At 46.8% G+C, this 14,239-nt stretch overlaps 1 protein-coding gene across 2 annotated transcripts; it reads left to right on the top strand.

Annotated features, from left to right (window-relative positions):
- Positions 1-8,301: 8,301 nt before the first annotated feature.
- On the top strand, positions 8,302-13,210 carry Polr3d (RNA polymerase III subunit D). 2 transcript variants are annotated; one of them, XM_031361990.1, is made up of 9 exons: positions 8,302-8,452; positions 8,695-8,864; positions 9,454-9,497; positions 10,507-10,658; positions 10,800-10,924; positions 11,189-11,357; positions 11,702-11,967; positions 12,129-12,281; positions 12,419-12,541. In XM_031361990.1, exons 2-9 carry the CDS (start codon positions 8,700-8,702, stop codon positions 12,539-12,541), a joined length of 1,197 nt encoding a protein of 398 aa, XP_031217850.1. In that variant the 5' UTR covers positions 8,302-8,452; positions 8,695-8,699. The 2 variants fall into 2 exon arrangements, with proteins under 2 accessions (XP_031217850.1, XP_031217849.1); XM_031361989.1 differs by lacking the exon at positions 8,302-8,452 and having other exon boundaries at positions 8,700-8,864; positions 12,419-13,210.
- The last annotated feature ends 1,029 nt before the right edge of the window (positions 13,211-14,239 follow it).

The raw sequence follows: 14,239 nt of genomic DNA, 5'->3' as shown, positions 1-14,239 counted from the left end.
AATCCTGCCTCTGCGTGGTGGTTTCACTTTTAGTGTGGTCTAATCTGGCCTATGTGTGACTCACCAAGGGAGAGAAGAAGCCTACCATTGATGCCACTTTGGACACGGGATCCAGAGGACCCAGGCTAGATCTGACCCGAAAGCCTCCTCCCTGAGGACTAGCCTTCATGGTACCCGAAGACAATGCAAGTTTCCGAGGGAGGGAAGTGCCCAGCACTGCTGCTCTGCTATGACATCTGTCAAGTACAAGATCAGCAGGGCACAAGAGTAACCCTAAGGGTGGAGTAGTTAATGCCCGTTCTTTGGTGGTAACCACAGCTCTCTAGTTGGATCAAAGGCTCAGTCAACAAGAGAAAAACCATGCCTAGTACTGGAAACCTAGCCAACTCTTTGAAGCCAGTGAAGTCATACATGTTGAAGAGTCTACAACCACCAAACTACTAAACTAGTATAATCCCTAACTACATTCTAATTATTTATCCTAATGCTTATGGATTAAGTATAGTTCTAACCCCTCATCAAGGTGACTTCTCCTTACAATAGATGGGGACCATTCAGAAACCCACAACTGATTAGAATACAGTTGTGGAGTCGAACGTCAGTTGATCCACATCCACAGCACAGCTCCTGCACCTAAGACTCAGCGATCATTGCAGAAGAGGAGGCAGAAAGACTGTAAGAGCCAGAGGACCAGGGAGCTTGCTGTGAGATTGTAGCTCCTAGGAAAGTCAGAGAAGCTACATCCATGAAGTCTCACCAACACTGCGGCCTAAGCTTACCTGGACAAGAATGACACGGATAGGCTTGTTATCACAGAAGGGAGAAAGTCCATGATGTCTCACAACAGATTCAGAACTACAGGCAACCAAGGGACATTGAGAGAAGGAAACATTGTCTCTCCCAGAAGAACACATCAATCGCTTATTTAATTCCAAATGGTTAAGATCAGGCCTGGTGGTGCATACCTTTAATCCCAGCACTTGGGAAGCAGAAACAGGTGGATCTCTGAATTCAATGCCAGCCTGGTCTACGTAGAGAATTCCAGTACAACTAGAGTTATATGGACAGACCCTATCTCAAAAGAAATAACTACAACAACAAAACAAATGGCCAACCTTGAAAACATATACATATGAGTAATATTATATAGACTGAGCAAGGTGTATTTATATATTTTGGAACACACACCACCACCATCAATTAAACAAAGCACTTGCCCTGTATTATGCATGATGCCCTAGGTTTGATCCTAGTGTTGCAAGTCAGAGAGAGAAACTATGATAATATAACTCTGCTTCTCACTGTAACCCGCCCCAAGCCTGAAATGGCTTTTAAATGAATGGTGCCAGAGTTAAATTTGCCTCCTAAAAATAACCCACCTTTATATTTCTTTTTTTTCCTGTTTGTTTGTTTTGATTTTTTTTTAACTTAAGATTTATTTATTTATTATATGTAAGTACACTGTAGCTGTCTTCAGACGCACGGGCGTCAGATCTCATTATGGGTGGTTGTGAGCCACCATGTGGTTGCTGGGATTTGAACTCATGACCTTCCGAAGAGCAGTCAGTGCTCTTCCCCGCTGAGCCATCTCACCAGCCCTTGATTTTTTTTTTTTAAATAGAAGTTCTTTTGTCTTTTTTCCAGAGCTGAGGACCGAACCCAGGGCCTTGCACTTCTGGGCAAGCGCTCTGCCACTGAGCTAAATCCCCAACCCCTTGTTTTGATTTTTGAGAGAGGGTTTCTCTGTGTACCCCTGGCTGTCCTGCACTTACTCTGTAGACTAAGCTGGCCTTGAACTCACAGAGATCAACCTGCCTCTACCTCTCGAGTACTGGGACTAAAGGTGTGTGCCACCATGCCTAGCCTTCACCATTATATTTCTATCTATAGTCAGACTTGTTCCTTGGTCTCAGCACAGACTGGGATCCACCCATTAGTTTTAGAAGGTCTGTTGGAAACTCATTATGTAGCAGGTGCTGTTTCAGGCAGGAGGAATAGATGATGGAGATCTATCTCACAACCAAGGTACTCCTCTTCTCACAGGGCTTATGTCCTGGTAGGAAGAGAACAGACACAAAAACAAGCAGACGCTATAGTCTATTTGGTGGGATAGAGAAAAATAAGTCAGGAAATAGAAGGAGTTAGAGGAGGGCTGTTTTGGCTTTGTTTTTACAATCTTAAGTGAGAGCCGGGGAATGGTGGCACTCGCCTTAGATCCCAGCACTTGGGAAGCAGAAGCAGGCAGATGTCTTGAGCTCAATTGAGGCCAACCTGGTTTACAGAGTGAGTTCCAGGACAGCCAGAGCTGCCCAGAGAAGTCCTATCTTGAAATAAATAAATAAATAAATAAATAAATAAATAAATAAATAAAGGGAGCCCGGGCAGGAGCTTATAATTATAGGAGTCACCAAAAGTGATAGTGGGGGGCTGGAGAGATGGCTCAGTGGTTAAGAGCACTGACTGCTCTTCCAAAGGTTCTGAGTTCAAATCCCAGCAACCACATGGTGGCTCACAACCATCCGTAATGAGATCTGACTCCCTCTTCTGGAGTGTTGGAAGACAGCTACAGTGTACTCACATATAATAAATAAATAAATCTTTAAAAAAAAAAAGTGATGGTGGCCTGCACCAGAAGGTGGTAGCTGTGTGGTAATATTCTGGAAAATCTAGAGAGCTGGCGTGGTGTGGGAGTCTACAAGAGAAGGGGAACTGCAAGGGGTTTTCTGTTGAGCTGGAAATATACTCTGCCTAGCATGCCTCAGACCCTGGTTTTAATCCCCACCGTGGGCTTGAAGGGCAGATTTTTGCTATAACAACTAGAGGGACATAGTTGCCATTCAGTAAAACAGGGCCACTTGGTTGTAGTTTCAGGAATATCTAAAATATGGATGTGGACCTTGGTCTTAGACGGCTGCAGACAGCCAAGTGGCAGGGCGAACAGAACGGGATACGTATGTGGGGCAAGGAGACTTCTCTGCTGGAGCCCTGAGAAATGCAAACAGTGTCTGTTTTGAAACCAACCAATGGATGAAAGTATGTGAGTGCCACCTGAGAACTGACTGTAGAGAGAACAAGTTCTCCTCTGACCTTCACACTCAGGCTGTGACACTCTTGTGCCCACATTCACATACATAGTGATGATCAATTTTAAAACTTAAAGTAACACAAATATGAAACATATTAACTAGACAATGATAATATAAAGAAAAATACAGGGCAAAGGTGGAGAGGGGCTGGGAGACCCTGAGAACTAAATGTCTAGAAGTCCAGACACATGAAGAAGAACCAGCCAACGAATTGCCTGCAAGGGAAAGCAAACGAATTAGGATAAATAACACATGGGAAACAAGTGACAGCCTGAACTCAGGCAGCTTTCCTGTACCACACATTCCTTTTATTTTAAGGCTAAGTATTTAAAGATTTCTTACTTGGTATTTCTGATGCCCGTTAAGAATTCACAGACATGTGGTTTTTACAGAATCTGGTTCTAACATCCCAAGCCAACCTACAGTCAGACTCCCCAAATGATGGTTGTTAGTTACTTATCAGTAAGAAAGATGATTTTATTGACTGTGACATTCATGAGCATAACATGCAATAAGAAGTTATTAATAACAAAATTAGGTCTCCTAGGATCACATCCATTATGCAGGATTCAGCTAAAAATAATTTACAAGGTTCCGTTGAGGCTAGATGAAAGAATCCAAGCCCTCAATCTTTGGGAGAAAATAGAGAGAGGTATAGGAACAAAGTGTTCAAAGTCTATAGCTTAATTAAAGGAAAACTGGAGAATGTCCCTAGACAGATTATAATAACCACTGTTAGGAAGTTATTTTCTAAAATGTCAAAAAATATGGCTGGGGATGTTGTTCAGTTGGTAAGAGTACTTGCCTAGTATGCCCAGTGTCCTGGGTCCTGTTTCTATATTGTAGCCATGGTGGCTGCCATGGCTAGTTTTATGTTAACTTGAAACAAGCTAAAGGCATCCGAGGAGAGAACCTCAACTGAAAAAATGCCTCCATAAGATCAGACTGTAGGGGCTGGTGAGATGGCTCAGCAGTTAAGAGCACCAACTGCTTTTCCAAAGGTCCTGAGTTCAAATCCCAGCAACCACCTGGTGGCTCACAACCATCTGCAATGAGATCTGACTCCCTCTTCTGGAGTGTCCTGAAGACAGCTACAGTGTACTTACGTATAATAAATAAATAGATCTTTAAAAAAAAAATTCAGGCTGTAGGTAAGTCTATAGGGCGTTTTCTTATTTAGTGATAGACAAGAGAGGGCCCCAGACTTTTGTGGATAGGGATACCCCTGGGCTGGTGGTCCTGGGTTCTATATGAAAGCAGTCTGAGCAAGCCATGAGAGTAATCCAGGAAGCACCACCCCTCTATGGCCTCTGCATCAGCTCCTGCCTACAGGCTCCTTCCCTGTTTAAGTTCCTGTATTGGCTTCCCTCAGTGGACTGTGATTTAGAGTATGTAAGCCAAACAAACCATTTCCTCTCCAAGTTGCTTTTGATCATGGTATTCCATCATAGCGGTAGAAAAATAACTAAAGCACACACCTATAATCCCAGTATTCAGGAGATAGAGCCAACAGGATCAGAAGTTCAAGGTCATAAATGGCTACTTAACAAGTTAGAGATCAGCTTGGAAACAAAAAGGTCCTATATAAACAAATAAACAGTATGTTAAATATCTGAGTTGTCTTCTTTCTGGAAATTCCATAAACATTGCAAGAGAATTGATCATACATGTTGATCATAGTCATTTCCTCCATCTTCACTTGTCCCACTCCCCGTCTGTCTTCTTTAGGGTTACTATTGCTGTGATGAAACACCATGACCAAAGAAACTTTTTCAGCAGGTTTATTCAGCTAGTGCTTCCACATCCCAGTTCCTCATCAAAGGAAGTCAGGACAGGAACTCAAGTGGGGCAAGAACCTGGAGGCAGGAGCTGATGCAGAAGCCATAGAGGGGTGCTGCTTACTAGCTTGCTCTTCGTGATTTGCTCAGCATTTTTTTTGGGGGGGGGATGGTTTCAAGACAGGGTTTCTCTGTGTAGCCCTGGCTGTCCTGGATCTCACTCTGTAGACCAGGCTGGCCTCGAACTCAGAGATCTGTCTGCCTCTGCCTCCCAGGTGCTGGGATTAAAAGCATGCGCCACCACTGCCTGACTCAGCTTTTTTTATAGAGCCCAGGACCACCATCCTAGGGATGGTACCATCCACAATAGGCTGCTCCTCACCCACCATCACTAATCAAGGAAATGCCTCAGAGTCTTCCGTACAGCCTGATCTTTCTCAACTGAGGTCCCCTCTTCTCCAATGACTCTATCTTGTGTCAAGTTGACATTAAAACTAACCAGGACACTGTCCCACTATTTCTCTTTCCAGCTAGCATCCTTCTACTATGTGTGTGACTCAATGAACTTCATTGGGGATGCTTAAAGGAACATGACCATCTTACCAATGGCAACATTCCTTTCCTCCCACCAACTTCTAAGCATCTGGAAAGTCCTCAGAGAGGAGTGGGGATCTATCAGGCCCTCCTCTTTTTTTTCTTTTCTTTCTTGCTTTCTTTCTTTGTTTTGTTTTGTTTGTTGTTGTTTTTTGTTTTTGTTTTTTGAGACAGGCTTTCTCTGTGTAGCCTTGACTGTCCTGGAACTCACTTTGTAGACCAGGCTGGCCTCAAACTCAGAAATCCCCCTGCCTCTGCCTTCCAAGTGCTGGGATTTAAGGAGTGTGTCACCACTGCCCAGCCTCTATTTTTATTCTTACATTTTTAGTAGTCATATATCTTAGCACACTATTTTTTTATTTTTTATTTTTTTTTGTTTTTCTGAGACAGGGTTTCTTTGGGTAGCCCTGGCTGTCCTGGAACTTTCTCTGTAGACCAGGCAGGCCTTGAATTCACAGAGATCTACCTGCTTCTGCCTCCCAAGTGGTGGAATTAAAGGTGGGCACCACTACCACCCTGAGGGCTGGGATAAAAGGCATGTGCCATCACTAACAAGATAGCACAGTACTTTTAAAAAAAGGATTTATTTGTTCTTATTCTTCGTACATAAGTGGCTTTTGCCTACATGTATGCATGTGCACTGTGAGCTTGCCTGGTGTCCTCGGAAGCCGAAAGAGGGCATCAAATCCCCTGATGCTGGAATTATAGACAACTGAGAGCCACTATGTGAGAGCAGGGAACAAGGTCAGCAAGTTTCTTAACCACTAGGGCATCTCCAGTCCTCTAGCATAAGCACTTCTTGAAAACATTTAGTATTGTTGATGATGAACCACAAAATACTCATCGAAAATAGTCTAGCCACTGTGGAAGCTGGTTTGTTGCTCTTTTTCCAAGATTAATCATAGAATCATATCAATCAACAGGTACACTCAATCCAGAGATGTGAAAATTTGTATTGACACAAAAAGCTGCACGTTTATCCACAGCAACTTTATTCACAATAGACACAAACTAAACAACCCAGATGTCTTTCAAAGGATGACTAAATAAACCATAGATACACAGTAGTAAAAGGAACAAACGAATGATGCGTATCACTTGGGTAATAGCCACAAAATTATGGGGATAAGAGAGTAGCCACAAAAGCTGGGCACAAGGGTGCATTCCCTCAACTCTAGTGCCACTGAGGCAGATAATCTCCTGAGTGTCTGAAGTTAAGACCTGTTTCTGTATTGAGTTTCAGGTCAGCCAGAGGTGCATAACAAGACCCTGTCTCTTCCACAATGCAAGCCACATACTGTATGATTCCATCTCTAGAATATGTTTGAAATAATGACATTTTAGAAATGGAGAACAGATTAGTGGGGGAGGAGGGGGGAGGAAGAGAAGGCTCAGCAGTAAGGGAGGCTGTAATTGAAAGGGCAGCTACAGGGATTCCTGTAGTGCTGAAATGTCTTGTACCATGACTGCAAAATGTCTCTGGTTTTGATATAAATGCTAGATCTTACTATTGGGGAAGACAAAGTAAACAGAATTTGGGCTCTGCTGAATCATCACCACCATCATCACCACCACCGTCATCACCACCGCCATCATCGTCTCACTCTGTACTCCAAGCTGGCGTAAACTCCAGAGACCTGCCTGCTTTTGCCTCCCAAATGCTGGATTTACAGGCATGCACCAACAACATGCCTGGCTCTACACATCTTTTTTCCTTTCTTTTAAAATAACTGCATATGTATGACATCAAAATGAAGTTTATGTTTAATATGTACATTTTCTGAGATTCTTTCCTAGGGATATAAAGTAAAAGAAAAAAAAGTTGGATGTATCAAATGTACACTAGTTATTTTTAACGATATATCCATTCAAATGAAGTGCCCTATTAAGGAAACAAATTACAGTATATATAATACATATATATATCCTGCCATTGGTCATTTGTCTCCAACAAAGTATTTAGTAATATTACAGTACAGCACATATGTTTTAAGGCTATCAGTCTATGGAATTCTAGCAGGAATAGGTTCCTTCCCTAGAACTACATAACCTTTCTTATTTGTATTGGGGGTCGCTCTGGGGAAAAATGACTTTTCCCCCCCAGATTAAACTGCAACCATCCATTTTACAATAAAAAAATTTCAGCTGGGATTGGTGGTGCACATCTGTAATTCCTGCACTGAGGTGGCGAAGAGACAGGAGTGCTGCAAGTTCGAGGCTAGCGTGGTGGTCTACTTAAGTTCCAGACTAGATAGGGTTACAGAGTAACCTGTCTTTAAAAACACACCCCCTCCCAACCAAAAAAACCTTCCAGTTGAAAAGCAAACTTCAGTTCCAGACTCTTCCCAGATTTGATGCAGCAGTCATGAGCCCAGATAGGTGAGAAGAGGTATTGGCTGCTCTGTCCAAACTGCGTTAAGGGTGACACCCCACGACCCCAGGGACCGGCAAGGGAAGGAGCTCGCGAGCAAAGGGCCGCGCTCGAAGGTATAGTGACCACGCCAAGGTCAATGCAGGGAGGCTGCAGCCAGCCTAGGCCTGAGGGCTATGTCCGGAGCCCCATCCCGAGCGGCCACCCCACTGCTCCCAGAGGCTGCGCAGTGTGGGCTCCACATCCAGCAGGTAGGCGACTATGGAGGCCCCCACCCCCCGACCCTGAGGACCGCACCTCTACTCCCCGCCAGGGGCCGAGACACGCCCCCACGAGTCACACCCCGGCACAGCTCCCAATCCACCCTCACATCCTTTTTCGCCCTCTCAACCCAGCTTTTCCCGACTCCGGGAAGAACCGGGAAGAGAAGGCGGAGGGCAGCGAGGCACCGTCGGATAAATACTATGGTCTGACCACGCCCACTGACGTCACTTCCGCCCCAGGGTAAGATGGCAGCGCCCGGTCCTTGCCACGCAGACTTCCGCCTTGCCGGGAGACCGGCGGCCGGTTGTTGGTCTCGTCGGAGGTGAGGTTGTGACACTCGGCGCAGAGCCTCAACACAGGTGCGTCCTGCAGTCCCGGGGAGAGGGCACGTGACGAGTCCAAAGCTAGAGGTGGGGCGCTCCGGGAAGCCTCGCCACGTGGGACGGGGAGGAGCCAAGGTGCAGCGAGAGCGACGCAAGGACGGGGGTGGGGGGGCCGGGAGGCCACAGGGGGAGGGGGCCGGGAGGCCACGTGGGTAGGGTTCCGCCCAGGATCCTCGGGTCCAGCCCTTGGAGTCACTTTGTTGCTTACTTTCCTCCAGGAACCATGTCGGAAGGCAACGCGGCGGGCGAGCCCAGCAATCCTGGAGGGCCGCGACCCCTTCTCTCTGGGGGCCGGGGGCTGATCGGCCGGCGGCCCGCACCCCCGCTTACGCCGGGTCGCCTTCCCTCCATCCGCTCCCGGGACCTCACCCTTGGTGGAGTCAAGAAGGTACCTGAGAGCGCGTTTGGACAGAAACCCAAATAACCTGAGTTCCAGGCCGTAGGGAGGCAACTCGTGATGTTCATTCGTGTACGGTCTTGTGTCCCTGATGGGATGTCAGCCTCTAGGGAGGGAGATCTTCAAGCCTCGGTGCTGGTACAAGACCCTGACATGGTTTCATAGGCAATTAAAAGGCAGAGAACCTAGTTAATTCAGGACATTCAGAAGTACTTATTATGTTCTGGGCACCTTACAAAATCCCATGAAAGTCGGACAAAAGTTGTTTTACTTGCAGTTTTGAGTGTTCGTAATAACTCTGTGGATGTCAGTATCAAAACTTGAGAATCTAGTATGTGATGAATCTTAGGCATGGTGGTAACTGCTCTTTGTCCTCTCCCATTATGTGTAGCTCTGAAAAGAAAGAGCAGAGTAGGCACAGACAGGCTAAAGCTGGCTAGCTTTGCCTTGGGTACTTCTGGTGATAGTCTACCTGTGTCATCCATTTGTGAGTGCTGGCAGATCTGTCTCTCTAAGCCTTCCCAGAATTGTTGGTTAGGTTGAGCACACCAAAAATACAGTTCTGTCTTTTACTTTTCAGAAAACCTTCACCCCAAATATCATCAGTCGGAAGATCAAAGAAGAGTAAGTACCTAGGGCCAATGAACACTACTAACCCCATTTTGCTCTGAGTTTGGGGAAGTAATTAAGTGTGTAGCCTGGAGTTTTGTTTTTTTTTTCCAGATAGGGTTTCTCTGTGTAGCCCTGGCTGTCCTGGAACTCACTCTGTAGACCAGGCTGGCCTCGAACTCAGAAATCCTCCTGCCTCTGCCTCCCAAGTCCTAGGATTAAAGGTGTGCTCCACCACTGCCTGGCTGTGGCCTGGAAATTTTAACTTACACCATTAGTTTATTCACCAATGGTTCTCATCCTTCAATCCTATGTTATGTAGAGGCATGTTTCTTTTTGAGACAGTGTTCTCTCTACATGGCCTTGCATATCCTGGAACTCCCAGGGATCTGCTTGCCTCTCAGATCTGTGTCCTGAGGGCTGGGATTAAGGTGTGCACCACCATGCTTGGCTCCAGGGCACTTTGCATTAGAGGGTCTTTTTTTCTGTAACAAATAGCTGAGATAATCAACTTACAGAGAGGGACATTTTATTTTGGAGATTTTAGTCCATGCTCAGGTGGTTCTTGCTTTTGGGTCTGTGGTATGGCAATGAACCTCAGAATATCTGAGGGAAGAAAGAAATCAAGGAGAGGAAAGGGCTGAGTTTCTATTCTCCTCCAGGAGCTGGCTAACTATCCAGCAGGTTCTATCTCTTACAGTTTCAGCCACCTTCTAATTCTGCTGAGGTGGGGTTAAGCTCTTCATCCTTTCCCTTAAGCTCCTCTGCTCTCTAGCCTTCCTACTTTCAGGCATTAATAAAAAACAACAGACAAAACAAAAAGCTCACATGTTGACAAGAAGGAAAAGTTAAAAAAGGAAATTAAAGGCCGTGCTTTATGGGAGATGTAAAAGATGTAGCAAAGGGTTGGGTGCCGATTCTCACGGTGTTCTTACTGGCTCACAAACTGCTCAGTGGGCTGAAATGGGTGAGGGAGGAGGCTTCATTCCCTGAGGCAGACCCTTTTGTCTGTCCTCGTTCCCAGGCCAAAAGAAGAAGTAACTATGAAGAAGGAAAAGCGTGAAAGGGACAGAGACCGCCAGCGTGAGGGTCACGGTCGGGGACGTGGCCGCCCAGAAGTGATCCAGTCCCATTCTATCTTTGAGCAGGGTCCGGCAGAAATGATGAAAAAAAAAGGTACCAGGAAGGGGTCTGGTCTGGATTGCAGTTCAGACGGCCTGAGAAGGCACAGTGTGGGACTCACCGTTCCTAGTTTGGCTTTCCTGGCTGTGGCAGTCCTCCTTATTTAACCCTAGTGAACAGCTTGATTTCCTGCAGGCAACTGGGATAAGACAGTGGATATGTCAGACATGGGACCTTCTCATATCATCAACATCAAAAAAGAGAAGAGAGAAACAGATGAAGAAACCAAGCAGATCCTGCGCATGCTGGAGAAGGATGATGTAGGTCCCGGGAGCTTGGGGAATGGTTTCTTTGTAGCCGCCAAAGAGGGCTTTCAGGGAGCCAGACCGGGACGGCTTCAAGCATTTGGTCACAGGAGCACTAAAGCAGGGCTGGGGATGCAGCTTAGTGGAGAGAGTGCTTGCCCCTGTGTGTGAGACATACACATACGCAAGGAAAAGAGAGACACAAGTCCCTGAATGGACTGTGACGTAGGCACACATGCTGACATTTAATGTGGGCCCCCCCACCCTACTCTTTGGCAGTTCATCGATGACCCAGGCCTAAAGAATGACACACGGAACATGCCAGTGCAGCTGCCACTGGCTCATTCAGGGTGGCTTTTTAAGGAGGAGAGTGAAGAGCCAGATGCTAAGCCTTTTTCAGCTGGCCCCAAGGAAGAAGACATGGAAGTGGACGTGCCTGCTGTAAAAGGTAACATGTGCCAGTCACCTTTCCTTCTCTAGCTCTCCCCAGAAACCCTCACAGGACCTCCAAGACTGCTGCTCGGCAGCAGTCTCCTTTCCCTGTCTCCTCAGAAGTACAGGCACGGAATCAAGACATAAGCTCCCGCCTCAGACTGCATGTCTGTGTACCAGTAGGTCCGTCCTCAGCTGTCCCATTTTAGAGAAGTCACTCTTGAATTTCTTTCCTGTTCCTCTGTGACTTCTGGCTGAGCAGCAGTGAAGCCCATGGATATGAAGGGTTGGGAACAGAGAACTGGCTTTGTGGGTAGGGCTGCTTACTTGATGTTGTTTGCTCTTTCTCACTTTGGGCAGTGAAAGAGGAGCCACGGGATGAGGAAGAGGAGGCCAAGGTGAAAGCCCCTCCAAGAGCAGCCCGGAAGACCCCTGGTCTCCCAAAGGACGTGTCTGTTGCAGAGCTGCTCAGGGAGCTGAGCCTCATGAAGGATGAGGAGCTGCTGTTCCTTCAGCTGCCTGATACCCTTCCCGGGCAGCCGCCCACTCAGGACATCAAGCCTATCAAGACAGAGGTGCAGGGCGAGGATGGACAGATGGTGGTCATAAAGCAGGAAAAAGACCGGGTATGCTCCAGTGCGAGTCCTGGGGAAATTCTAGACTGATGCAGCCCCAGGATGGATGCAGCAGAGATTGCTCCTGCTGCTGTAGTAGTTCTCTCTGGGAAACAATAGGATTCATTCATGAAAGCTGTTGCCTAGTAACTACCTACTGTTTCTCTCCACAGGAAGCCAGGCTAGCAGAGAATGCTTGTACCTTGGCTGACCTGACAGAGGGTCAAGTGGGCAAGCTGCTCATCCGCAAATCAGGGAAGGTGCAACTCCTCCTGGGCAAGGTGACTCTGGATGTGACCATGGGAACAACCTGTTCTTTCCTTCAGGTATGACCGAATGGGCCAGAGAGAGGCTTGGGGAAATATTAGACAGCCTGTGCCGAGGTTGTAAGGAACCTCTGGGCACTGCACTGAGGGCTGGGTGTGGGTGTGTGGTTCTCACTGATGTCTCTGTTGAACGGCAGGAACTGGTGTCTGTGGGCCTTGGAGACAGCCGGACAGGGGAGATGACAGTCCTGGGACATGTGAAGCACAAACTTGTATGTTCTCCTGATTTCGAATCTCTCTTGGATCACAAACACCGGTGAAATGGACAGATGGAGGATAGTGACTGTGCCCACAACCGCACATGTTCTCAAATACATGCAGCCCAGAAGGGGCCTCTTTAGCCTACCCGTTGCAGCCTTTGGCGGCTGTGGTCCCATTGCCCCCCCTCCCCCAACTAGGGCTGTGCTGCCCCTCATCCCAGCAGCTGTGAGCGGGACTTCACACAGCGTGAGTATGGAAGGCACATACATCCTCACCTCTGGGAACGTGACCTTGCTATTTATTTTTTATTTATGTTTTGATCCTCAGCTGACTATATTCTCCCAGAGTAGGATGGAGCTCTTTTTGGGGAGCCATGGGCTACAGGGATAGGATGGAATTTGAGATTTAAAACTCAGTCCCAGCTCACTGGTTTCTAGTTCTGTGTCCTTGAACAAATTACCTAACCTTTCTGAGCCTCATATTCCTCCCGACAAACATGAGGATAATACCTACCTCACAGGGTTGGTGTGAGCATCAAATAGAATGCTGTTGATGAGAACTCCTTGCACAAGACTGGATATACATTATATAAGGGTGTGTGTGTGTATGTATACACATACATGTATGTTTATATACGTGTACATACCCATAGGCACTCAATAAATGTTAGTTTTTCTTTCCTTTCCTTGAGTCTATTTCCAAATAAATGAGCTTTATACTCTGAAGAAGTAAGTGGTTCTGCTCACATTCCTACTTTTTTGACTCCATTGCTTTTTATTTTTATTTTTTTTTCTAACTCTTTCAGTGCTGAGCCGGAGACCTGGAGCATGCCAGGCAAGTGTTCTACCACTGAGCCATAAACCCCAGCTCTCATTCATCCTTACCTGCACCCCTTTCCCACCCTGGGCTCATGTCAGCTCTTCCATAGCTTCTACCCCTTGTTGTCTTAGCCACCTCCTGTCGGAGTGTCTGTTGGAAGAAGTTAGAGGAGCCTTATAGCACCCTGCAGGGGCCTTTAGGTGATGTGGTAGGCAGACCACTTACTCTTTGCACCCTCTCCTGCAAAGAGTGGCCGTAGACTAACTCCCGTAAAGGTATTGGTCAAGAGAAACATCTAGCCTGAATTCTCACTACACCTCATCCAGTGGCGCTTAAAAGAACAAAGCAGCCTTGGTGATATTGGGGCTGACACGTGATGGGTATGCTCCTACCTTAGAGGCTTGGTGTAGCAGCCATTTTCTTCTGCCTCCTATCGCCACCAGGTATGCACGTCATGCCTGGTTCCCACTGCCTTGCCTCCTGCTTCCTTCTCTGGGGTCACTGCTGCCAGTGGTGCCAGGGAGAACATTTACTCTTTCTTCCTAGTCAGCAGGGCCGAAGCATTTTCCCATTGGAGCAAAGACACACCCTCCCTTTCTTTAATATGTGGTTTATTGAGCACAACTGGGGCTTTTTCTACAGGCTATCCAACCAGCTACCGAGAAGAGATGGACTAGTGACTCCATTGTTTTGGGACCAAAAGCTCATACTCTGTCAAGTAGTGGTATTCGTCTATTTCATCAAGGAGAACAGGAGAGGAAGGGGTTCCCTGGGAGTGTATGCCGTCTATGCTATGGAAATCTAGTCTGGTCAAAGGCAGCTTTGGTTAGCTCTGGGCTCTAGCCCTTTGTGCTTTTAAAAAGCTGTTGTACTTGGGCCGGGCGGTGGTGGCGCACGCCTTTAATCCCAGCACTTGGGAGGCAGAGGCAGGTGGATTT

This window comes from Mastomys coucha, unplaced genomic scaffold (genome assembly GCF_008632895.1).
Source record: "Mastomys coucha isolate ucsf_1 unplaced genomic scaffold, UCSF_Mcou_1 pScaffold9, whole genome shotgun sequence".
NCBI lineage: Eukaryota > Metazoa > Chordata > Mammalia > Rodentia > Muridae > Mastomys > Mastomys coucha.
Note: the sequence above shows the minus strand (reverse complement) of the source record. Positions and strands in the feature narration are given on the sequence as shown.